The 27,436-nt window shown below is 44.0% G+C and overlaps 1 protein-coding gene across 2 annotated transcripts in view; it reads left to right on the forward strand.

The window, feature by feature from the left end:
• Positions 1-27,436, forward strand: part of LOC146805523 (interleukin-1 receptor type 2-like) — a 160,190-nt gene that overhangs the window by 59,000 nt on the left and 73,754 nt on the right. Inside the window, exons 3-4 of one of the 2 annotated variants that reach the window (XM_085620518.1) lie at positions 16,184-16,220; positions 24,125-24,305. In XM_085620518.1, the coding sequence (XP_085476644.1) occupies positions 16,184-16,220; positions 24,125-24,305 (218 nt within the window). The remainder of the gene's footprint in view (positions 1-16,183; positions 16,221-24,124; positions 24,306-27,436) is intronic. The other variant, XM_085620517.1, reaches the window with a different exon arrangement.

Genomic DNA, 27,436 nt, shown 5'->3' on the forward strand with positions numbered 1-27,436 from the left:
CACTGGAGGGTTTTAATGATCCTTGAATTGCATTTGAACTGCACGAAAAGCACTGGAGTTTATTAATTAATTTTGAGCTGAACCACAAGTTCCGGCGTGCAATAGTATTTAGCACTGAAGCAGGCACACCGGAGGCCAATAAAAGCTGACAACGCAGGGAACTGTGGGAGCCAAAATACCACTTGCAGTCCAAAAGCCTCTGAAGAAAAAGCATGAAGCTTTGAAACGCGTCAGGCTGGGGGATGAAAAGAATTTGGAATGAAAATGCCTGTTCTGAAACAATAAAAAGGTTTGTGTTAAATCACCGGCTGGAGGAGTGCGTCTCTGTTGCAAGGGCAACTCTGGTTTGACTAAATACACGGCTAGCCCAGCCGTGAGAGAAACGCACCACCCTACGGATTCAAAAGGGTCCGACTTTCCTAAACTATTTGGGGAAACTTGATCGGCGCAGCTGGTTTCTAATTACAGAACAGGACTTTGCCTTCTGAAGCCCACTGGAGGGTTTTAATGATCCTTGAATTGCATTTGAACTGCACGAAAAGCACTGGAGTTTATTAATTAATTTTGAGCTGAACCACAAGTTCCGGCGTGCAATAGTATTTAGCACTGAAGCAGGCACACCGGAGGCCAATAAAAGCTGACAACGCAGGGAACTGTGGGAGCCAAAATACCACTTGCAGTCCAAAAGCCTCTGAAGAAAAAGCATGAAGCTTTGAAACGCGTCAGGCTGGGGGATGAAAAGAATTTGGAATGAAAATGCCTGTTCTGAAACAATAAAAAGGTTTGTGTTAAATCACCGGCTGGAGGAGTGCGTCTCTGTTGCAAGGGCAACTCTGGTTTGACGGACATATATATATATATATATATTACCTACTGGCAGTCGCCAGTAGGAAGTTATAGTTAGGAAATCCGCAACATTCTATTTGGAATAACGTTGGCGTCGATTGATGAATCTTCGCGAAAGTTTCCAAACATTTGGCCCGCTCGGGTCCGCTCCTATCCTGAAAATTTCACGGTGATTCGTCAAGCGGAGGCCGAGAAAAAATGGGGGTCCCAAAACGCGTTTTCCCCATGCATTTTCCCATAGGACCTGTTGACACAGCTACAGCCCGAAGTGCTGAACGGAATTACACCAAATTTGGCAAAGAGGTAGTCCTCAGTTCAGACTCGTGCCTTTTGCTTAAATGGTGTAAATCCGTTCAGTAGTTCCTGAGAAAATCAAAAGTAAAATCACATATATATCTGGGCGGAGCCTAACCACACATCTCATCGTGAGATCTGATTGGCTGTCAGCACTTCATCCAAGAAGTGTTGGCAGCCATCTTGGGACCAATATACATGATAGCACCTCATTACAAAGCATTGCAGTTAATAGAAGGTTTTAAGACTTTAGTTACATTATAAATCATTTGTTGATGGTACAATACTCATTTTAGGAATTGTGGTGTGTTCTAAGGTGATTTTACCATGTGAAAAAGCCTTCTGCTGTGATATCATGAATCATGTTTGAGAGAAAACTATTTTCTCATGCTTTTCCCACAGAGATTTGGAAGGTGATCTATAAGCTAAACTGAGAGCATATTTTCTGAAAAATTCACATTATCTTTCTCAGTCATGTGAGAATGAAGTCTGACATTCTCAGTAAAACAGGTACATCCAACAAGGGCAGAGACTGTCAGTTGATTTCTTTGTGTTCTACTGCAGCTTCCCAGAGTGTTCTAAAGAACAACTAGAGCGCTAACAGTCCTACTTATGACAAACGTATGGCACACCTGAAGCCATCTTGGTTGGAATAAAGTGGTAACTCTTAAAACATTTAATCTAAAAAGGAACAAAATCAGGGGGTTCAGTTTGCCACAGAAAGTATGATTAGTGCTGCAGAAAGAAAAATTAGGGCACATTTTGAGTGACTTCTCAAATCCTCTTCTATTTCATTAAAAAATTCTGACATGCAGACTGAAACATGCACTTTCAATACCAGCAGCAGACTTCCCTGGTGAGCAGTAGCTTTACTACAGTGATCTAATAAGCAACTAGAGTGCTAACATTCAGAATTTATGGTAAATGTGTGACACATCTGAAGGCCTTCTTGATGGAATCAAAGCAAAAAACTGAAAGTATTTCCTACTGAGGAGACTGTAGTAAATGAGGAAATTAGGAAACATCATAACAAATAAGTCTCCCAAAATGGCCACCAGAGACAAAAGAGCCCAAATGTAGCCCAAATATCACCCAGATGTAGCCCAAGTATAGCCCAATGATAGAATGTCCGAGAGTGTTCTAACGAACAACTAGAGCGCTAACAGTCTTACTTATTTATTTTATTTAAGCAATTTATAGAGCGCGCAAATACCCGTGGGTGTCTCGGCGCTACGGACTGCGTGGAGTAGGTGTTATTGAAATGCTCATTGATTGAAAAGCCACGTTTTTATGAGTTTCCTGAAAATAGATAGTGTTGGGCATGTTTTTTGGTGTTGGGGAAGAGAGTTCCATAACCTGGTAGTGGCAATGGTGAAAATCTTGTCACCCCAGGATGCCTTATATGTGCGGGGGACCTTTAGCAAGTTGGCAGTTGAAGAGCATTGGGTTCGATGAGGCACATGGGCACGAAAGGCTTTTTTCAAAAAGTCTGGTCCTGTGTTGTGAATGGCCTTAAAGGCAATACAGAGGGCCTTAAACTTGATGCGGCTTGATATTGGTAGCCAGTGCAGATTCCGAACCACCGGGGAGATTGAGTTGTACTTAAGGGTGCCTGTTATCAGTCTGGCGGCGGCGTTCTACACCATCTGCAATCTCTTGATGATCGTTTTTTGGGCATTCATAAACAGGCTATTACAATAGTCAATTTTTGAAAATACTAGCATGCTAACCAGTGTTTTTCCTGCATTTGGGGGAAGGAACGGAAGTAGTTTTTTAATCATTCTGAGAATTTAAAAAGATGATGAGACAATGGTGTTTGTATGGGCTAAGAAGGATAGCTTGTCATCAAATATAACCCCTAGGTTTCTAGCCTTAGGTACAGGAATAGGTGGAGGTCCCAAAATGGTCGGCCACCAGGTAGAGGACAAGCTGGATGTAGTTTGCCAAATATCACTACCTCCGTTTTGTCGGAGTTCAGCTTTAGGCAGCTCTCAGCCATCCAGGAACTGATGGCAAGCATGCCAGTTTGGAAATTAGCTGCAATTGCTTCTCCGTCGTTGTTAATTGTAAGCACCAGCTGTGTGTCATCGGCGTAGGTTGTCAGCCTGATCCCATGGGTTTTAATTACCTTGGCCAGGTCCGACACATAGATATTAAATAGTGTCGGACTCAAGGATGATCCTTGTGGCACTCCGCAAGGGAGGGTAAATGGAGGAGAGTTAAATTTGCAGAGACTCACCAGCTGAGAGCGATTGGATAGGAAGGAGGCCAAAAGTTCCTTTGCTTTAGATTTAACACCTAAGTTTGAGACACGGTCGATCAGAGTGGCATGGTCGACCGTGTCAAAGGCCGCTGATAAATCCAGCAATATCAAAATTGCTGATCCACCATGATCCCGAGTGGCTCTGATTTCATCTGCTGCCTTAATAAGGGCAGTTTCCGTCCCATGGCCCCTTCTAAAGCCAAATTGTGTCTCATCCAAAAGATTGTTTTCTTCAATGTAGTCGGCCAGTTGCGTATTCATTACTTTTTCAAAAATGTTAGCTGGGAAAGGGAGGTTTGTAATAGGTCGGTAATTTTTGGTGTCTAATGGGTCTAGATGCTGCTTCTTCAACAGAGGTTTGATGGTTGCCCTTTTCCAGGCTGTGGGATAGATACCTGTGTTAAACATGGCGTTGCAGATGTCTGTAAGGTTAGGTGCTAGTAGGTCAGGAATGAGTTTTAATACCGAGGGAGGGCAAGGGTCTGTTGGGGAGCCCGATTTTATTGTTTGGATGTGATCTTTTATTAATTTAGTTGAGACTTGATGAAAGTGCGAAAAAGAAGGGGAGTTATTGTTATTTCTAGGAAAGATTAGGTGGTCGTCTTTTGCTTGCGTGGTGAAATTGTCGTATATTTTGCTGACTTTATCTTGAAATGCACTGGCCAAAGCTTTGCGTAGGTCTTGGGTAGGAGCGGGCAGGGGATTTACTGTAGATCCTGATAGTTTAAGAACTACTTGAAAGAGACTCTTATTGGAGTCTTGGGCTCCTTCTATTTGATTGGTGCAGTATTTACTTTTCTCGGTGATTAGGAGCTGTTTGTATTGGTGGATTGCCTCTTTATAGCGTGTTTTATCAGAGATGTTATAATCTCTGTGCCAGTGTCTCTCGAGGTTCCTGCAGCGTTGTCTTTCTAGTCTAAGGATTTCGAAGAACCAAGGTGCTGAAGGAGAGGTTCTGTTTTTTGACAGATTTATGAGGGGTATCAGTACTTTAAATGCATTGTTTAGCCAGTTGGAGTATTTAGAGGAGGCTAGTGTAGGATTGGCTGTGGGCTCGTAGTTGGATGCTGACAGTTGAGCGTTAAGGAGCTGCTGATTTATTTGGCTCCAGGCTCTAAATTGTTTAGGCCTGCTAGGAATAGATGAAGGGGAGTTTTTTTTTGCCTGGATGTTAAATAACACTGCCCAGTGATCAGTCCAGGTCAGGGGTAATGTTTTAATAATGGATAAGTTGGTGTTACTAGTGAAGAGCCTGTCTAACGTGTGACCGGCTCTGTGTGTAGGACCGGTGATCAATTGTCGAAGGGAAATCGCCTCTAGCTCAGTGAGTAGGGTAGATGTGTCTTTATCGTCAAGATTTTCCAAATGGAAATTAAAATCACCTAGAAAGGTGAAGTCTTTTTCCCCTGCTACGGGTTCCAACAGGCTGTCTAGAGAGGTTAGAAATCCTGATCGTGAGCCTGGGGGGCGGTATAAGAGGATTCCTCTGAAAGTATAGGAGTTATTAATGTTTATGGAGAAGGTTAATGCTTCACAGGTCATACTGGGGAGAGTCTCAGTTCTTACCGAGTATCTGTCTCTGTATATATTCGCCAGACCACCTCCTGATTTATTATTTCTGTCCTGTCGTAGTACGCAAAAACCGTCTGGGGAGGCGGTACAGAAATCTGGGCCGGATGAAGGATCTCCCCATGTCTCAGATATGAAGAGGATATCTAGTTTGTAATTGATTATGAAGTCTGCTACTTCATATCTGTGTTTAGGAAGTGAACACAAATTTATCAGTGCCGTGTGTATATATTCCTGTTTGAAATGGTTTTGTCGGGTCGGGGCATCTCCTGAGGTCGTGTGGCTGTTAATGGTGTTAAGCAAGAAAGGGCATGCGGGACAGCTGAAGGTTGTGACAAAAGTATGGCACACCTGAAGCCATCTTGATTGGAATAAAGTGGTAACACTTAAAACATTTAATTTACAAAGGAACAAAATGAGGGGGTTCATTTTGCCATAGAAATTATGATTAGTTCTGCAGAAAGAAAAACTAGGGCACATTTTGACTTCTCAAATCCTCTTCTATTTCATAAACAAATTCTGACATGCAGACTGAAACATGCACTTTGAATACCAGCAGCAGACTTCCCTGGTGAGCAGTAGTTTTACTACAGTGATCTAATGAGCAACTAGAGTGCTAACATTCAGAATTTATGGCAAATGTGTGACACATCTGAATGCCTTCTTGATGGAACCAAAATAAAAAACTGAAAGTATTCCCACTGAGGAGACTGCAGTAAATGAGGAAATTAGGAAACTTCATAACAAATAAATCTCCCAAGATGGCCACCAGAGACAAAAGAGCCCAAATGTAGCCCAAATATCACCCAGATGTAGCCCAAGTATAGCCCAATGACAGAATGTCCCAGAGTATTCTTACGAACAACTAGAGCGCTTACTGTCTTACTTATGACAAACGTATGGCACACCTGAAGCCATCTTGATTGGAATAAACTGGTAACACTTAAAACATTTAATTTAAAAAGGAACACAATGAGGGGGTTTATTTTGCCATAGAAATTATGATTAGTGCTGAAGAAAGAAAGATTAGGGCACATTTTGAGTGACTTCTCAAATCCTCTTCTATTTCATTAAAAAATTCTGATATGCAAACTGAAACATGCACTTTTAATACCAGCAGCAGACTTCCGTGGTGAGCAGTAGCTTTACTATAGTGATCTAATGAGTGCTAACATTCAGAATTTATGGCAAATGTGTGACATATCTGAATACCTTCTTGATGGAATCAAAGTAAAAAACTGAAAGCATTTCCTACTGAGGAGACTGCAGTAAATGAGGAAATTAGGAAACTTCATAACAAATAAATCTCCCAAGATGGCCACCAGAGACAAAAGAGCCCAAATGCAGCACAAATATCACCCAGATGTAGCCCACATGTAGCCCAATTACAGAAGTGTGCAAAATACTTATTTTTTGTGTATTTGCAGTTTTATATAGTGCAGACTTGTCAGGTATTGGAGTGCTTTACATGGGCATTGGTTACATCATACATGATCAAATTCATTTTGGTTGTAGACATGGGGAGATTAAGTGATTTGACCAGAATCACAGAATGTTGTGCTGAAGCAGAAACTCCAACCTGGTTTCCCAGTTGCAAAGTCTGCAGCTCGGGAAGTAACACCACATCCTCTCCCCTAGGTGCAACATTTAATCAAGTGGTCAACTGGATAAAAAAACATAAAGATTACAAATAATTTAAAAGTTCTTTGTCGCTATTTGAAAACTCAGAAAATATGTCCTCATTTTAGTTTTTTAGAGCACTAACCATAATTTTGATGCAAATAAGACCCTCTCATATATGTAATTTCTAAAGGAAATACTCTAGGTATTACAGTTTTGATTACATCAAGATGACGTCAGGCGTTCCACACTTTTGTAATAAATATAGAATGTTAGCAATCTAGTTGTTCATTGGGATACTGTTGAGAGGCAGAGGCCAGGGGCACAAACTCTGAAAATTGAAGGCAGGTAGGAGAGCGCAGAGGCAACAATTTGACCACACTGGGCAGGCAGGAAGGGCAGTGGCAGTACAACAGACTATGGAGGGCAGTGGAAAGGGGGGCAGGGGCAACAAACCAACAATACAGGACTGGCAAGAGAGGCTGTGGCAATATAATAGACCATTGTGGGCAGAAGGAAGAGGCAGTGGTAGTACAACCATACATGCCAACAGACCCGTTTCAGCCAGGAAACGTCCAATGTTTTTAAGCTCAAATGGGCTTTATTTGATCTGTCTCCTGTCTACAATCTCCTCTTTTTCAATGTAACTCAAAGGGGAAAATCAATACCCCAGTTTTTTTTCAAAATCTCCCTCTTACCAAGTTCAAAATGTTCGCAAGTATGGTACATTGGATCATGGTAGGCAGGAGGAATTGGGGTAGGGACATGGACTCAGATAACAGAGGACAGGAGGGACATGGAGAGGTGCACCAAACAGACCATACAGGGCAGGCATCAGGGTTTGCAGCAGCACAATACACCACACAGCGCATGCGGGACGGGAGTGCAGCACAACAATCCATAGAAAGCAATAGGGAGGGGACAGGACCATGCACATGGACAACAGAGAACAGAGGGGAAAGAGGCAATGGTAGCTAGCTGACCATAATGGACAGACAGGAGAGAAAGCTGCAGCATAACAGACCATAAAGGGCAGGAAGGACGGATCAGGGGCATTACAATGGAACAGACAAGCCAGGAGGGAGGGAATAGGGATCTGCACATGGAAACGGAGAGCTGGGGGCAAGGGGGCAGGGCAGGAGCAGCAAGATGATCATGGAGGTCAGGCAGGATGGGCACTAGAAACAAGACACACCATGGAGAGCAACAATGAGACTATGATGGCATACACACAGACCATGGAGGGAAGGTGGGAGGGGGTCAGGGGCAGCTAGCTGACCACACAGGGAAGGTGGGAGGGGCCATGGCAGCACAGAAGACCATGCATGGCAAGCGGGAGGGTTAGTGGCAGCACAATGGCTATGATGGGCAAGAAGGAGGGTGCAGGGGCATGCACAAAGGACCATGGAGGATAGAAGGGAGGGTCAGGACCTAGGCACAAACAAGAGAGTTCAGGGGAAGAATCCTCACAACAGAGCACGCGGGGCAGGCAGGAGGAGCAGTTGCAGCACAACAGACCAGGGAGGGCAGAAGGGTGTGGCAGTAAAATGGACCATGGAGGACAGGAGGAAGGGGATAGGGGCATGGCATGTGGACAGGCAGGGCGGAGGTGGCAGGGACAGGTTACCGTCATCTGAGAATGCTAGGCAGGTGGGAGGGGAGTGGCAGCTCAACAGAACACTCAGAGTAGATAGGAGTGGCAGGTCCATGGAACATGGTGGACAAAAAGGATGGAGTAGGGGCATGCACAAAGACATCGGAGGGCAGGGAGAAGGAGAATAGGGGCAGCAAGCTAAGCACGGAGGCTAAGCAGGAGGTCAATGATGGGCCATAGAATTGGGTAATGGAGGGCGGGAGGAGTGGACTGGTACATCATGCTAAATGGAGGGCAGTGGCAGCACCTCAGACCATGCATGGCAGGAGGGAGGAGGCTAGTCCATGGATTCAGACAACAGAGGATAGGGAGGAGGTGGATGGGGCTGCAAGCTAACTGTTCAGAGAAGGTGGGTATTAGGAACTTTATTGTTTTTAAAATGTGTGTCTGTGCGAACTACTTAAAATATGAACAAGCATGCAGCATAATCTCACTTTTATTCAGGAAGAAGAGGGCGTTTGTGACTGTGACTCCGGGCTCACTTGGCAGAAACACCCCCTGACCCTCCACCCCCCATCGCAAAATGTAGTGCCCACGAAAAGGGTAGGTGGACGCAGTGTTATATAGAACATAGTCCTGAGAGCATGATTGAAAATGAAAACTAGATATAGTATATGGTATAAACTATGCACCAAAAAGTGTGATATAAGATGAACCAGGGCGTGAAATATAATATGCAATACATTGTGCGCAATGACAGATTCATTGGAGAGCGCGAGATAGCACAGGCACTAGCACGTGCTATGCGATATGCGCCTTGGAGTGTAATTTGCACAGGGCAGTGTTGTGTAACCTAACTAGTCTCTAAAGTTGTAATATAAAATATGTGCTGGGGAGTGTAACGTTGCATATGCACTGTGACAAAGATATGGATCCCAGATTGTAATATGCATGGCATAGCGCTGTGCGTTATAACATAGGCATCGAGGAAGGCACGTTAGATGGGGCTATATAACCTGTGCGAAGGCAAGTGTGGCATGACATATTCACGGGGTGGTGTTACAGTGCACATGGGCTAGAGAGTGTCATACCATACGCACTAGATGGTGGAATACAACACAGAGGTGTGAGGCACTCGGCGGGCACTGATGGGTGTAACACAGCATTGGGCTCAGCCAGGAGCACGCTGTGACTCTCAAGTGAGGTTTGTCTCCTTTCCAGAGAGTAAATAAAACAAAAAGTATTACACATCTGGCGGTGGATGTGTATTTTATTAACCGTAAGGGGGGTTTATTGCATAGTTTGGTCGAATTTTTGTCGAATCCCCTTTGAATGGCTTGGTGTGCGTGTATATTAAATGTGCCCATCAATAGCTACCCATGTGTGTATAAATAAACGACAAGGGTGTCTACTTGGAGAGTACCCACCGGCGGGGGCGCCGGGATTAGGCACGGTAGGGCGTCAGACACGTCAGAGCTTCACTAGCGGTGTAAATACATTCCATGTGGATTCATTCTATGCATAGTCGCCTTTTAATGAATATCACGCAAATCGTCATGGTGATAGGTATGTACGGTTTGTCCAGCATGTCCTAGGTGTTTCTATAAATATATATATTTTTAAAATAATAAAAAACAAAGGCCGGCACCGGGGGATGGGGTCCCCGGGGCCATAAGTGGCCTGAGGAGGGGGGCAACACAGCCCCCTCCTAAATAATTTTATTTAAAAAAAGGCCATGACCCAGGGGTTGGGGTCCCCGGGGCCTTGGGAGGGCCAAATATTTTTTTTTTAACAAAACAAATTAGGGTGCAGGCTCTGGGGGATGGGGTCCCCAGGGCCAGTAAATTAGAAAAAGAAGGGGGCCACACAGCCCTCCTTCTTAAACAAATTAAATAAATAAAAGACCGGCATCGCGCCGGAGGCCACGCCCCCTCCTTGCAGCACTCTGCAAACGCGCCTCCTGTCCAGTTGTAAGTAGTGGAATTAATTCCCCCTCAATACTGAGGGTCCCTGAGAGCAAACTAGCCCAACAGGTATTTCCAGTATGCGCCAGGGAGCTGTGTTGCAGACAGGCATTCTGAGGCCACGCCCCTTTTTACACCTCTATGCAACGCAGCTCTGTGGCGCTTACTGGAGGTACCTAGTGGGCTTGTTTGATCCTAGGGACCCTTAGGATTCAAGGAGACTTAATCTCTCAACTTAGAACGGCCACAGGGCGTGTTTACACAGTGGGGAAGGGAGGTGACGGGGCCCTGAGGTGACGTGTGCAAACACGCCCTATGGCGCGTTTTAAGTTGGGGAAATAATTCCCCTTCAATCCTGAGTGCCCCTGGGGCCCTCCTAGGCCACCAGGTGCTTCCAGTAAGCGCCACTGAGCTACGTTGCAGAGAGGTGGTCCAGGCTGTGCCACTTTTTACACCTCTCTGCAACGCAGCTCTGTGGCGCTTACTGGAGGTACCTGGTGGGCTAGTTGGACCCTAGGGACCCTCAGGATTCAAATGAACTTAATCTCCCAACTAAAAACGGCCACAGGGCGTGTTTACACAGTGGTGAAGGGAAGGGACGAGGCCTGCAAACAAGCCTGAGGTGACGTGTGCAAACACGCCCTGTGGCGCGTTTTAAGAGGTAGTTTTAATCCCCTGCCCTATTATATACTAGGGGCTTACAGAGGAGGTCATGTTGATCACAGGGGGACCCCAACGCATAGTGTTCCCTAGTGTATGTAGGTGTTTTCACTGTATTCTGAGTGTCTTTTAACATAGCACTGGCTCTAGGACTGGTTAGTCAGACTCAGTTACCACCAGTATCCGTCTGAAAAAGTGGAGGGTACAGGATGATTTTGCAACAAAGCTTCTTTCTGCTCTTCTGTTTGTTCTTTCTGCACGTTATCCATCTTCCTGCACTTTTCTTCGTCTTTGAGGACTTCTGTTGCTTCTTTCTGCATTTCTTTTTTTTCTTTCTGTGCGTTTTTTCTTCTTTCTTCACATGTCCTATCTCTGTAGGCATAGTTAGAAATTAGCATTTAAAAACCCTTTCAAATTAACTGAAAAAATCATAGGCTTCAGGCACGTTATAGTGAGGAATTAGCATTTAAAAAACCTTAGAAATTCACTGAAAAACCATAGGTTTCAGGGGCGTTATAGTTAGCTGGACCTTTCACTCGTACAAAACCATTGAAATTCCCCCGTTATAGTTAGTTCAGCTAACTATAACTCGCGCGTCCGCAATGCACTGCTGATGACGTCACATATTACATCACTCATGACATGGTCAGTGACATCACTCATGACATCACTGATGACATATCAAATGACATCACTGATGACATCATCCTTGTGATAGAGTGGCAGACCTCCTCTCCCCCTAATATAACCTTTGATATACACATTCAAAAATAGAAACTAAAATTTTCAAAAGAATGGACATACCAATATCAGTTACAACAACCTATTCAGTAATTCTAAGATCCACATACACATCCACTCATTCACCAACAGTCCTATACAGTCACTCATACATGTACTCACTCATCATATGTACTCATCTACCTATACATCCTGTTACACAACGCCACTCATCCATAGAGTTACTCACACACATAGTCACTCATGCTAATAAAGAATCAAACATCCATTTACTTGCATATACAGTTATACACACACCAACACACTTACTTCTACAGAAACTTACACACATTTAGTCTTTTAAACAATCACTTATAGAAACACATACTTATTCATACAGGAACTCTTTCAATCTCTCACTCTCACATATACTCACTTATATACACCAATAGTCACATATACTAGTTTAAAACATATGTAGTTGCTCATAAAGACACTATTGAGACAGTCATTCACTCACTAACACACCCATGCACACACTCATCCACCCATACAGTCCTGCACACATGCTGTCTTCAGCACATACAAACAGTGAGTCACTCATTCATGCACCTATGCACTACGTAATACCCCCACCGAACCATACAGACACTCAGACACTCATACTGATACTCAAAAAACCAACTATTAACCTATATAGACACTCATGTAGCTACTCACCAACCCATGCAGCCACTTATACACAAAGTGAGAGACTGATACAGATATTTACATATTTAAACATTACTCACTAAGCCATGTATTCACTAAGATACACTTAATCAGTCAGTTATACAATCAATTTTTCAAAAACAAATCATCCATTTAGACACTTATATACCCATTTATTCTTCCATCGACCTTGAGATATACATATATAAAACATATGTAATTTTCAGAAAAACACACATTCACTGGATGATGTCATCAGTGATGTCATGAGTGATGTCACTGACCATGTCATGAGTGATGTAATATGTGACGTCATCAGCAGTGCATTGCGGGCGCACGAGTTATAGTTAGCTGAACTAACTATAACGGGGGAATTTCAATGGTTTTGTACGAGTGAAAAGCCCAGCTAACTATAACGCCCCTGAAACCTATGTTTTTTTCAGTGACTTTCTAAGGTTTTTTAAATGGGAATTCCTAACTATAACGTGCCTGAAACCAATGTTTTTTTCAGTGAATATATATATATATATATATATATATATATATATATATATATATTACCTACTGGCGGTCGCCAGTAGGTAGATATAGTTAGGACCTATTTTCCATAGGAAATCCTCAACATTCTATTTGGAATAACGTTGGCGCCGATTGACGTATCTTCGCGAAATTTTCCAAACTTTTGGCCAGCTCCGGTCTGCTCCTATTCACAGTGATTCGTCGAGCGGGGGCTGAGAAAAAAGGGGGGCCCCGAAACGCGTTTTCCCCATGCATTTTTCCATAGGACCTGTTGACGCAGCTACAGCTCGAACTGCTGAAAGGAATTACACCAAATTTGGCAAAGAGGTAGTCCTCAGTTCAGACTCATGCCTTTTGCTTAAATGGTGTAAATCCGTTCAGTAGTTCCTGAGAAAATTAGAGTTAAAAAGATAGATATATCTATGGCCTCGGAGGATCCGCGCACCCTCCCCACACCCAGGGTGCACCCTGCCGTGCACGAGCTGTATTCTAATTGGCTGTCAACACTCCAGATCAGGAAGTGTTGGCAGCCATCTTGTCTCTCGGTAGAACCGAGGCACAAGAAACCTAAAAAACAATTGCGAAAAACGCGACAAGGGGGCAGGGTAGAAACACCCTGACCCCCTAGGCCTGCTCAGGGGGTCCAACAAGGACCCCCAGGGCCAAAAAAAGAATTACAAAAAAAAAATCGGCGAGATTCACGCATCCAGCGCGAATTTCGGCCAAAAATAAAAAATAAAATTCAGCGCGGGCTCCCGCGCTGAATATTCTAATTTTCCCCCGGGGCCAAATCCCGGGGGCATAATTATAAAAAAAAGTGTGGGGGGGTCCCAATCCCCCCCACACTGCCCCGGGGACCGCCACCCCCAGGGGCTCCAAGATTGTATATGCAGGGGGCTCACGGCGCCCCGCAGTCCTGGGGACCGCCACCCCCCGGGCTTCATTACCATAGGTGGGGGGGCTCACAGCCCCCCCAGCCCTGGGGACCGCCACCCCCAGGGCTTAAAGCAATTTGATGTGGGGGGCTCTCAGGCCCCCCAGCCCCGGGGACCGCCACCCCCTGGGGCAACTTTTACATGTTGGAGGGGGGCCATACGGCTCCCCTCCTGGAGCCTTGTATTGGCCCTGGGGACCACCACCCCCCCAGGGCCGGCTCCTGCAGTATCCCGGGGTGCCCACCCCCGGAACACTGCTGTTTGCAATGGCAGGGCGGGAGCCTCATGGCTCCCACCCTGCCATTGCAAACTGCTTTGCTTCATTGAAGCGAGAGCAGGGAAACCTGCTCTCGCTTCAATGAAGCAAAGCAGATTGCTTTTCCACATGGGGAGCAGAATGTTAGCTGCTCCCCATGTGGAAAAGCAATGCTGGCTTCCGCAGGAGGCGGGGAGACAGCTGGGACCGTGGGGGGGATTGGGGACCCCCCCACGGTCTCCAACGAGAGGCTAGGCCCCGGGGGATGGGGTCCCCGGGGGCAGAAGTGGCCCAGGAGGGGGGCTACGCAGCCCTCCTCCATCAAATATTTTTTTTAAAAGGCCCATGGCCCGGGGATGGGGTCCCTGGGGCAAATTATGGCCTCGGGAGGGAGTCACACAGCCCCCTTCCCGATTTTTTTTTCAAATATAAAAATTGGAGTCAGGCCCTGGGGGATGGGGTCCCCAGGGCCAAAAAAATAGAAAACAAAGGGGGCTACACAGCCCCCCTTCTGAAAAAAAGAAGGAAAAAAAAATGGGATCGGGCCGGAGGCCACGCCCCCTCCTTACACCACTCTGCAAATGCGCCCCCTTGAGCGTTTGCAGGGGTGGAACTAATTCCCCTTGAATACTGGGGGTCCCTGGGGGCCAACTAGCCCACCAGGAACCTCCAGTATGCGCCAGGCGGCTGTGTTGCAGAGAGGTGTAATGAGGCCTCGTCCCTTTTTACACCTCTCTGCAATGCAGCTCCGTGGCGCTTACTGGAGGTACCTGGTGGCCTAGTTGGCCGCTAGGGGACCTCAGGATTCAAGGGGACTTAATCCCCCAACTTAAAACGCGCCACGGGGCTCGTTTGCACAGTGGTGAAGACAGGGGGCGGCCTGAGGTGATACTGTACAAATACGCCCTGTGGCGCGTTTTAAGTTGGGGAATTCATTCCTCTTCAATCGAGAGGTCCCCTTGGGACCAACTAGCCCATCAGGTACCTCCAGTAAGCGCCACGGAGCTGCGTTGCAGAGTGTTGTAAAAAGGGGCGTGGCCTCTGAACACCTCCTGACCACAGGATTGAAGAGGAATTAATTCCCCAACTTAAAACGCGCCACAGGGCGTGTTTGCACACGTCACCTCAGGCCCCGCTCCCTTCCTTTACCATTGTACAAATATTTCTCTAAAATCAGCCGAACTACGAATTCCAATTTACTCACCTGTTATCAGGAGAGAACCCAGGGCTGCATCTTTTAGACCAGCACTGACCCTGAAAAATAATTCTAAGCGTACTTACCAGTAACTTGCATTTCTTTCCATAGGAATCCATTGTGGGGTTTTCAGCAGAAAAGTTTCTGCGTGTCGATTTTTGAAACTTACAAATATTCCTCTAAAATCCGCCGAACTACGAATTCTGATTTACTCACCTGTTATCAGGAGAGAACCCAGTGCTGAATCTTTTAGACCAGCACTGACCCTGAAAAGTAATTCTAAGTGTACTTACCAGTGACTTGTGTTTCTTTCCATGGGAATCCATTGTGTGGTTTTCAGCAGAAAAGTTTCAAAGTGTCCATTTTTTAAACATACAAATCTTCCTCTAAAATCAGCCGAACTACGAATTCCGATTTACTCACCTGTTATCAGGAGAGAACACAGTGCTGCATCTTTTAGACCAGCACTGACCCTGAAAAGTAATTCTAAGCGTACTTACCAGTAACTTGTATTTCTTTCCATAGGAATCCATTGTGTGGTTTTCAGCAGAAACGTTTCTAAGTACAAATATTCCTCTAAAATCAGCAGAACTACGAATTCCGATTTACTCACCTGTTATCAGGAGAGAACCCAGGGCCGCATCTTTTAGCCCAGCACTGACCCTGAAAAATAATTCTAAGCGTACTTACCAGTAACTTGTATTTCCTTCCTCAGGAATCCATTGTGTGGTTTTCAGCAGAAAGGTTTCTAAGTGTCCATTTTTGAAACTTAGAAATATTCCTCTAAAATCAGCTAAACTACGAATTCCGATTTACTCACCTGTTATCAGGAGAGAACCCAGTGCTGCATCTTTTAGACCAGCACTGACGCTGAAAAGTAATTTTAAGCGTTCTTAACAGTAACTTGTATTTCCTTCCATAGGAAGCCATTGTGTGCTTTTAAGTAGAAAAGTTTCTAAGTGTCTATTTTCACAAACTAACAATATTCCTAAAAAATCGTCTGTATGACTTAAACACATTCTTTCAACTGTTTACAGGAGATTCACCTGTGCTGGATCCAGGATCCACCCCTGGGTAAGGAAAAGTAACGATAACAGTACTTACCTGCTAAGTGAATTTACTGCCATAGGATAACATTGGTGATTCTATGTGAAAATGTTTCTAAGTGTCAACTTTTAAAATACAATAATAATCCTTAAAAATCACTACTGTAACCAAAACGGATTTACTCAACTGTTTACAGGAGATGTCCAAGGACTGAATCTAGCATCCAATCCTGTGGTTAGAAAAGTAATCCATAAAGTTCTAATTGCATTTGACTAGAAATTCACATTGAGCTCAATGTTGCTTTGTGTTTGAAATTGTGTTGCCCATTGCAACAACTGTAACTACTGTACTTAAAAGTCTATTGCCTATTTGTAAAGTATTTAAACTAAAGTAATTCATTCTGAGAAAGTATATTTTGTATTGTAATGTATCATGTAATTAAAAAAATAAAATATCTAAAAATAAACAGTTTAAACAATGTAGTAAATCAGTATAAAAAAAATCAGTATAACAATTAATACATTAAAAATTGTCATTTACAAAACCTTTCACTGAAAAAACCATAGGTTTCAGGCCTGATATAGTTAGGAATTAGCATTTAATAAACCTTTGAAATTCACTGAAAAAACCATAGGTTTCAGGCCTGATATAGTTAGGGATTAGCATTTAAAACACCTGTGAAATTCACTGAAGAAAACATAGGTTTCAGGCCTGATATAGGTAGGATTTAGCATTTAAAAAACCTTAGAAATTCACTGAAAAAACAATAGGTTTTAGGGGTGTTATAGTTAGCTGGACATTTCACTCTAACACAACCATTGAAATTCCTCCAAAATGGTTCAATTTGTCGTAGTAATAAGCCTTTTGCGTTCTTGTCAACAGCCAACTCATATATAGATGGGATAGATATAGTTGCTGTGTTAACGGGCCAAGGGCTGGCATTGAGTAGCGGGAACATCCCTTGTAAAAGGCAAGTCCAGGAATATAAGGTTATATTGGGGAGTCCAAGACCCCCTCTTTGCTGCGGGAGGGAAAGAAATTTCGAGGACCTTCTGATCTTGCCGTATCCCCAGATAAATTTAGAAATTAGGGTTTCGAAGATTTTAGTGATTTTGTCCTCAGCTAAGATGGGAATCGCACGAAATAGGTACAGGATCTTTGGAAAAATATTCATTTTGACAAAATTAGTTCTTCCTATGATTGAAAGGTTAAGACTATTGACCCTCAGTAACTCCTTTTTAATACTTGCTAGCAGGGGGTCATAGTTGAGTTTGTTGATATTCTCCACCTGGGGGGATATACAAACTCCCAAATATATAGCGCTCGATGTCCTACGGGGGTCATTAAATAAGGTATTTTTAGTACATATAACAGCAGTTTTCCCAGTATTCAGAGAGTATCCAGACATATCACCAAATAACCGAGTTATTTTTTCGATTTCTTCTAATGCCTCATATGGATCGGGTGTCACAATCGCCACATCATCGGCATAGGCCAGTACCTTGGTTTCATAGATGCCTGTTTTGATTGGTGTTAAAGCCGCATTTGCCAATAATTTCTCAATCAGGGGATTTATGTATAGGGCAAATAATATTGGGGAACATGGACATCCCTGTCTAGTCCCCCGTTGAATTTTAAATTGTCTCGATTCTAAGCCCATCGTTAAAACTTTTGCTACCGGATCTTGATACATGGCTTGGATTGCTTTGATAAACCCTGGCCCAAAGTTATTAGAATCCATTATTGCCCAAAGATATCTCCAGGAAACTCGATCAAAAGCCTTCTCGGCGTCAAGGAGGATCATGGACATCTGGCCTCCCGTTACCGTCATGATATCGAAAAGTGAAATCACCCTACGGGTGTGGTCCGTGGTTCCCTTATGGGGAATAAACCCATGTTGCCACGGAGAGACCAGATGTTCAACCACCCCCCTGAGCCGATTGGCCAAGACTTTTGCATAAATTTTTGTATCTGAATTAATTAACGAGATGGGTCGATATGATGAAGGGTAAATTGGCGTCTTGCCCTTTTTAAGAAATATCAATATATTAGTCTCTCTCCAAGACTCCGGAGTGGTTCCATTCGTCTGTATCCCTATACAGAGATCTAGAATATAGGGTAAAATTATTGGTCCCAAGCTTTTATACAGATCTATAGGAATCTTATCGGGGCCGGCTGCCTTGCCAGGTGCAAGATCTTTTATCGCCCTTTGTACCTCCTCTTGGGTAATATCCTTTTCTAGCTCTGCTCTACTATTTGCATCTAGAAGGTTACTCGGAGCCCAGTCACATAGTCTCTCTTGAAATTTATCCGCTTCAAGAGAATCTTCATTTTTATAAAGCTCTCCATAATAACTCTTGAATACATCTAATATTTTATCGGATTCTGTATAAGACGTATCGTTTGCATGAATAGTGTTAATTTTGTTGAATGAATGCTTTTGGCGGGTGCGAAGGGCTAGTTGCTTTCCGACCCTTTCCCCGTCTTCATATAATTTGTTCCGATTAGATTGGAAAATTTCCGCGGCTTTCTGGTTAAGCTTGCTATTGATCTCTGTTTTTAATATTAATAGCTTACGTAGTGAATCTTGGCTATTAACTGCATTATTTATAGTATCTATATGTTCCTGCTCTGCCTTGGCTAGATCCGTCATTAGTTGCTGATTGACCAGGGCTGCCTTCCTCCTCAAATTAGTGACGTAGCTCATAGTTTCCCCCCTGAGACAGGCCTTAAAGCCGTCCCACACCATATTCCTTGTTGTACTATATCGGTTGCAGTCGAAATAGCCCTGTGCCCAAATCTTAATATGCTCAATATATTCTTCGCTTAACAAAAGTTTTCTATCAAAGGTCCAATTAAAAGGGGGTTTATATATTTTAGATGAGTTAATAGTGAGAATGAGCATGTTGTGATCAGAAAGTAATTTAGGGCTTTTGTCAATTTCTACTTCGCGTGCCAACTCACTGTCTACCCACATATAATCGATCCGTACATATTTGTTATGCGGACATGAAAAGTAGGTGTATCCGGGATCTAGTTGTTGTTTTAGAGCCCAAATATCTATTAAATCAAGACTACTTTTGAGTTGAGAAAGCGCCCTAAAAACATTAGGTTTCCTGCCTGTGTAGGTTGCCATGTATTGATTATATGGTATTCCCATATGATTTAGAGAAATATTAAAATCCCCACAGAATACCAACATCTTAGGCCATGTAGCCAGCTCAAGCTCTAGCTCTTCAATTATTCGTGAGTCATCAAAATTAGGAGCATAAATCGAGCAAATTGTTATTCCTAAGTCTAATTCAATTATAACCCACCTCCCAAAATCATCCACTAATTTACGTTTAGCCTGACCCAAGAACCCTCTAGCAAAAATTGCCACCCCACCGGTTTTAGTAGTTTGCGTAGTGTTTGCCAGCAAATTGTAACCTGACATTCTTAATAAATCCCTATCTTTCCATGCGATATGAGTCTCCTGAAAGCATAGGATATCATAGGATGTTTGTTTAACAAATTGATATATGGTGGCCCTCTTACCCCTATCATTTAGCCCTGCCACATTCCAGGTACATATCCTTAACTTCCCCATAATGACCAAAACTTAATTTCCGAGGTACATTCCTTATAGCAATGAAAGGATAACATATTAATTATATCTTTAGAGAACCATTGTACGTATGAAGTTGTCTTTTTGCTCCCTGCATATTCCCCTTTACTTAGTAAACTTAAGAAGGTGAAATTTAAAATTATAGTTACCGCATCGATTGCTTGGAGGAAAATCTGTAAACATTGTCATATAACAAAAATAAATAGATACACACCTTTATGGCACTCTTCCCTTTTCTCCCCACAAATCGATGATGTTATTGCTAAAAGATGGGCGGCTCTGGGGATATTATCAGTGGGGGATTTCCTGGATGATTCGTCTAGCTCGAGATTCTCCAATTTACAACGTAAATTTAATATCCCGATATCTGATTTTTTTAAATATATTCAAATAAACTCTATTCTTAATGCAAAGGCTGCACTAACTTCATTGAAGACTGTTCCTCTCCTCGAAAATATTGATAGAGGGGGGGGAAAAAATTCCAGTATAAGTATAATATATAGGCTACTGATGGAACAAAGCCAAGATGATATGGAAAGAACTGAAAGATGCTGGGCTTCAAAATTGAACAATCCAAATTTAGATTTAGATAAGATTCTCTCCCTCGCCGATAAGATTTTTCTCACAGCAACGCTTAAAGCACAATCTTATAAGACTGTATACAATTTATATTTTACACCTGCTAAACTGTTCACATGGGGTAAACGATCAGACGATAAATGTCCGCGCTGTGGGATAGGCCCGGCAGATTTAATACATATGTTTTCTGAGTGTAATAAATTGACAATACTTAAAACTAAAATCTCAGATTTTTGGGAAGAGGTCTTTTCCCACAAAGTTCTGATGTCTCCTACTTTATTTGTGATTGGATATGACAATACTTTGAATCATACTAAGGAGGAAGAGATGAGTCTATTCTTGGGTATGGCAGTATATAGACTAATATTAGCTACTAGATGGAAAGACATAGATCCTCCTAATTTCCAAGTCTGGATAACTCGCTTTTTGGGCATAGCAAATCAAGAAATGGCAATCTACACAGTTAAAGGCAAAAAGGCTAAACAACGTGGTGCTCAGATTTGGAGGCCAATTATTTCTTGGAAAAATAGGTTCTAGTTTATGTTTAGTATCGAGTGCTGCGGGATATTTTTGTTTTTGTTATTGAGCAAAATATTTGAATTGCATTTTTTGTATCTTTTCCCTCTCACTATTATCTTTTGGAGGTACTCAGAAATTGAATTATTATCTGTAGTATTGCATATTCTTGCATTCTAATTCTGATTTGTATTTATTGTATGTAATGAAGTTGTCTAATAAAAAACTTATTAAAAAAAAAAAAAAAAAAAAGAAATTCCTCCAAAATAGTTTGTTGTACTAACTACATCTTGCGCGCCCGCAATACACTACTGATGATGTCACATATTACATCATTCATGACATGGTCAGTGACATCACTGATGACATCTCAAATGACATCACTGATGACATCACTGATGACATCATCCACGTGACAATCAGATACACCTCATCATACACTAGTATAACCTTTCATCACTCACTGTAAAATAGAGTGCCAGATTTAAAACCATTGACACACCAATACAAGTTTCTAAACACTCACTCAGTGATTCCTAGATCTATACGCACATCTAATCACTTCCCTATAGATTCACTCATACTTGCTGTCAATGATCAATTTATTTATTTATTTATTTTATTTTGAAAGTTTTATAGAGCGCGAACAAGATCCTTGCGGATATCAGAGCGCTTTACATAACAACCAACTGTAAGTTGAACAAACAAAAGTATGCAAGTAACAATCATATAAAACCACAATTCGTGCAAATATAGTAGGAGGATTAAACATGGTAGTGTATATTATAACAGGATCTAAAGAACTCGGGCCTGAGTAGATAGTGCTCATGTAAATTTTGCCATGAGAAACACTTTAACTTCTTTTTTGAAAGAAGCGGTAGAGGCATTCAGTCTGGTTTCAGGGGGAAGAGCGTTCCATATTTTGGGCGCCATCCCTGAGAAGGATCGTTTATAGGTTTTCTTTTTGTTGAACCTTTGTGGTTTCAATAAAATGTTTTCAGCACTCCTAGAGGACCTTAGACCACCAGAGATCGTCAGTTTCTGCGCGAGGTAGCTGGGAGTGCTGTGATGTAAGGCTTTATGAGTCATGGTGGATTCTAGCTTCGAATGGTAGCCAGTTCAAGGTTTTTAAGTCCGGGAAAATGTGTGCACTTCTTTTTGAGCCGGTGATGAGTCTTGCTGCAGCATTGATAGACGCTCTTGAGGGCGCTGTTGCAGCTTTAGGGAGGCCACATAAGGAGACACTTCCGTACTCCACACAAGGGATAACCAGAGCTTGTACTGCCAGCTTGAAGTCCTCGACTGGCAGGAAAGGGTTTCAGCTTCCTCAGTGTATTTATCTGGAAATTAGCTCCCTTTGTAGTGTTACTGATGTGTTTTTGCATCGTGAGGTTGCTGTCAAGAGTAATCCCCAAGGATTTTGCTGAGTCCACGATAGTTGGTTGAACGTTGAAGGCGGTAAGCTGTTTGACCAAGTCATGCATTAAAGGGACTTTGACCGGTGGTGCTATGAGGAGGAATTCTGTTTTTAGTGCGTTCAGTTTGAGATGATTTTCTGATAGCCAAGACTGGGTGTTCTTGAGAGTGGAGCTAAGCATCTTAATGTCTTCTAGGGAGTTGATCTTGAGATATAGTTGTGTGTCGTCCGCATACATATGAAATTGTACATTGGATGCCTGTAGGATTTCAGTGAGAGGTTCCATGAACAAGTTAAATAAAGTCGGCGACAGTGAGGACCCTTGCGGCACCCCAAGTGTTACAGGAGAGGAATTGGAGAGCGTGTTGTTGACCTTGAATTTTTGTGTACGGTTATGGAGGAAGGAGGTAAACCATTTTACCAATGTGCCTGACAGACCCATTCTATGCTCCAGGAGATCTATTAGTTTCTGGTGTTTGACCGTATCAAAGGCTGAGGAGAGGTCTAGCAGGATGAGCAAGCATGATCCATTCTGGTCAAGGATTTGTAACGCATCATCAATAATGTGTGTCATGGCTGATGCAGTGCTGTGACCAGCTCTGAAACCTGATTGGTGTTTATCAATAGAACACTATCAAACATACTTATACACCTATATCGACATTACACACCAGCACACATCATAATCACTTATGAAGTCATCCTACTCACTTATGCAAACAATGGATCATACTTACTTTTACTTAGCTATACACTTATAAAAACACCACTTCATCTATTCATATAGATAATAGCTCATACTTAGTGTGTTTTAAAATCACTATTACAACTATACAGTTATCCATACAGTCACTCATACAATCACTGTGTCTTATGTATACTTATTTATATACAACAACTGACACATACACTTGCTTTTATTTTTCTAGTTTGTTGGACATGTACCACAGAGACATATATTTGCTCATCGCCACACCCATAAAGATATTCAATCACCCAAACAACTGTTATAACATGTAGTTTTAACTTCATATACCTACTGAATCAACTATTCACACATCTTTGGGCAGTCACAACCCCCCACCGAACCACGCACACATTCACTCTCCGATACAAATAGTCAGTTAACTAATCAATAAATAATATAGACTTTCACGTAGCAGGTAATCAAATAGTGCAGCAGTTTACACAACAACTGACAAAGTGAGACAGATATTCACACAGTTTAGTCACTATCCAATATATGTAGTGAGACACTATAAATTAGTCGAGTAAACAGTCAATCATACTGCTACTAAATCCTCCATCCAGATATTTATATTTATATATCCACTCATTCTTCAATGCAAATTGCTATATATATAATACATATTTAAATAACGGACCAAACCACATTCTCTGGATGATGTCATCAGTGATGTCATCAGTGATGTCACTGACCATGTCATTAATGATGTAATATGTGACATCATCAGCAGTGGATTGCGGGCGCGCAAGATGTAGTTAGTACAACTAACTATATCGGAGGAACTTCAATGGTTTTGTTCGAGTGAAATGTCCAGCTAACTATAACACCCCTAAAACCTATTGTTGTTTCAGTGAATTTCTAAGGTTTTTTAAATGCTAATTCCTAACTATATCAGGCCTAAAACCTATGGTTTTTTCAGTGAATTTCACAGGTTTTTTAAATACTAATTCCTAACTATATCAGGCCTGAAACCTACGTTTTTTTCAGTGAATATATATATATATATTTGCTTTCTTATTCTCTAACCAGAAATTTAACTTGCTGCATTCAATCTCTGCTTTTAGGAACTCATCTTACTGCTTGGAAGCCGTCCTTGCACTGACAGTTGTTACAAGCCCAGCGGACTCCTTTGCTGAACTTGCCTATGTGCAAAATGTCTTCACTTTAACAAGCGGGCACATTTTTTGCCCCAACCTCAATGATTTTATCATGATGGATGCGAACTGGAAACTGAAGTGGTACAAGGTAAAACTCTTACTCTGTACTCTTATGATTGTGTTTCATGCCAATTGGCCCACTAAGGCACCAGAGCCACTGTCACTGTGGAACACGTTTAATAGTATGTTGTATAACCCAATGGGACATGTATGTGTTGGGTGAGAGAAGTACATCTGTCCCTGTAACTTCTGCCTGAAGAATTTTTTTTTTTTTTTTCTTGAAAATTTTTATTGGACAGTAAATCGGTTACAAGCATGGGCCTACAACCACCAGGGCCGGCCGCTAGATTCAGAAAGGATCATACATTATTTAAGGCAGTAGTCGACTCCTGGGGCCCAGCCCCGTAAATGGCTCCGGATAGTTCGAAGAAAGCAGGAGACATAAATTTAACATAAATAACAACTAAAAAACACAAGGCGAGGCATCAGGGCAAAAAGCGTGGGTCAGGCTACATCCGGGGGACTCTACTACAGACCTTCAAATAGCTATCAAGAGGAAGGAGTACTGAGAGGTCGGGGGGGGGTCACGGGAGAGGAACATCTGTATTCGGTCATTACAAAAGTTGCAAGGAACCAGCAAGGGTCAGGGGGACAAGGCAATATCGGTGTCCACTAGGGGGGGCGTACAAATACCCCCACGATACGCGTTCCATTGCCCCCAGATTCTACCCCATGCCCCGGGTTTACCACGGGCCACATACACAGTCTTCTCCCTGAACATACACCAGTCCATGTTCTCCTTCCATACGGACACGGTGGGAGGCCGCTGGGAGCCCCAAAGCTGCGCTATATCCCTCTTGGCAATCATGTTTCCCAGGGCCGCCCACCGAGTCTGAGCCGCGTTATAATCATTGGGCTCCCACACATTCAGGACACAGCGACGCACCTCCGGCAGCAGCGCAACCCCGGTGACTTGTCCCATGACCACATGAACCCGACGCCAGTATTCCGCCACCTCGCGGCACTCCCAAAGGATATGGAGAAAGGTGGCACTGAGCCCACAGCCCCGCTTACAGAGCCCATCTTCAGAAAAACCCATCGAGACCAAACGGGGACCCGTCACATACACCCGGTGGAGAATCTTTAGCTGGACCAGGCGGAGACGGGCTGGAATGGCTACTTCCTTGGGGGACGACAGTGCGGACTGCCAGTCCTCGTCGTCTAATTCCACCCCATCCCCGGTCCACGTCTCCCGAAGGCGCACCAAGAGGTCAGCCCGATTATTAATACGTTTTTTATAAATTAAAGAGATAGTACTGTCGGGAACATGACCATCGAGAATGCGGTCCTCGAGGGGCGAAGAGGCCGGGATCTTGGTCCCCTCCCCAAAGACAGAGAGCAGGGCATGTCGAACCTGGGCGTAGCGGAAGAACTCCCTTTCCTTGAGTTCGTATTCGCTCTGGAGCGCCGCGAAGGTCTTAACCGCGCCCTTCATCCATAAGTCTCCCACTCTACTAATACCAATCGTGTCCCAACGGTCAAACCCTTTCGTTGTCCAGAGGCTTCCCAGTCGGTCGGAGGCAAATAGAGGAGTAGCACATGTTAGTCGCTCACTCCAGCCCATGGCTACATTGGCCGCCTTCCAGATCCGTACCGCAATCTTAGTAGGGCCCGTCAGGGTCCGTCCAGCCGAGCGGGAGTAAAGCGCCCTGTTATAATTTCCGCCGGGAAGCAAGAATTTATCCATCTCATACGCCGGATTCAAGCCAGGCGCATACGTGGCATGGTTAATGGCCGATAGCTGTGAGGCCCAACAATACCTGCGAATGTCGGGAAGCGCGATGCCCCCGTCGTACCAGGGGAGAGTAAGCTTGGCCAGGGCGATACGCGCCCGTCCGTCCCACACCAGTCTCCTCTGCAGGCTCTCCACCTCCCGAAAGTAGGCCACTGGAATGACGTCGAAGGAGTTCTGAAGTGCATAGAGGAATCTGGGAAGGGACATCATTTTAAACAGTGCTGCCCGACCCAGCGGGGACAAGGGCAGCTTACACCACCGAGCCGTGTCCTCCCTCAAACGCCGAAGTGGAAGCAGGAGATTTTGCTCATAGCGAGCCACCGGGTCCAACGAGACGTATATCCCCAGGTATTTAAAGCCGGACAGAGATAATTGGATCGGAAGCCGAGGCGGCAAGAGAGGAGGGCCACCGGAGATAGGATAGACACAGGATTTAGACCAGTTAATCGTTAGACCCGAATTTCTCCCAAAGGAAGTCAGAACATCAAAGAGAACGTTAAGCGACTGCCGCGGCGAGGTAAGATACAGGAGAATATCGTCCGCATTCAACGAGACCCGATCCTCGAAGCCCGGGGCCCACCGGATCCCTCTGATCGAGGGCTCCCAGCGGAGCCAAGCAGCGAGTGGCTCCAGGGCGAGAGCAAAAAGCAGAGGGGACAACGGGCACCCCTGCCTCGTACCCCTACCGAGAGCGAAGGGCCGAGAGACCCGCCCATTAACCACCACCTGAGCCATGGGTCCCGTGTAGAGAAGCTTCACCCAGCCAAGAAATCCCTTCCCAAAGCCGAATTTGGTCAAGACCGCCCAGAGGAATGGCCACTCGATGGTGTCAAAGGCCATCGTGGCGTCTAAAGAAACCAGCACGGCCGGTTCGGAGAGGTACTCCGCCCTGGCGAGGGCGCCGTGAAGACGCCGCAAGTTAAGGGCGGTGTTGCGATGAGGGATGAAGCCGCATTGATCAGGATGAATCAGATCGCAGATGACGCTCAACAAACGATTGGCAAGGACTTTAGCCAGGATTTTAGGCTCTGCGTTTAGCAGTGAGATAGGCCTGTAGGAGGCACAGCGGTCTCGCGGCTTACCTTCCTTGGGGATCACGACTATCGTGGCCAGTCGCTGGTCGGCAGGAAGGGAACCCGCCTCAAGGGACTCCTGAAACATACGACGGAGGAAGGGCGCAAGTTTATCCGGGCGCAACTTATATAATTCGATAGGTAGACCGTTGGGACCCATAGCCTTGCCCGAGCGAAGGGATCGAATCGCAGTTGCTATTTCATCTACCGACAAGGGGGCGTCCAGCTGCTCACGGTCGTCGACGGACAGGCAGGGCAAAGCAATATCCCTCAGTAGAAGGCAAGAGTCTTCCTCATCCCTATCAGTCACCGGGGAGTACACGGCCCGGAGGTGGTCGGCGAAACATTCCA

The sequence above is a fragment of the Triturus cristatus genome, chromosome 8 (assembly GCF_964204655.1).
Source record: "Triturus cristatus chromosome 8, aTriCri1.1, whole genome shotgun sequence".
Lineage (NCBI taxonomy): Eukaryota > Metazoa > Chordata > Amphibia > Caudata > Salamandridae > Triturus > Triturus cristatus.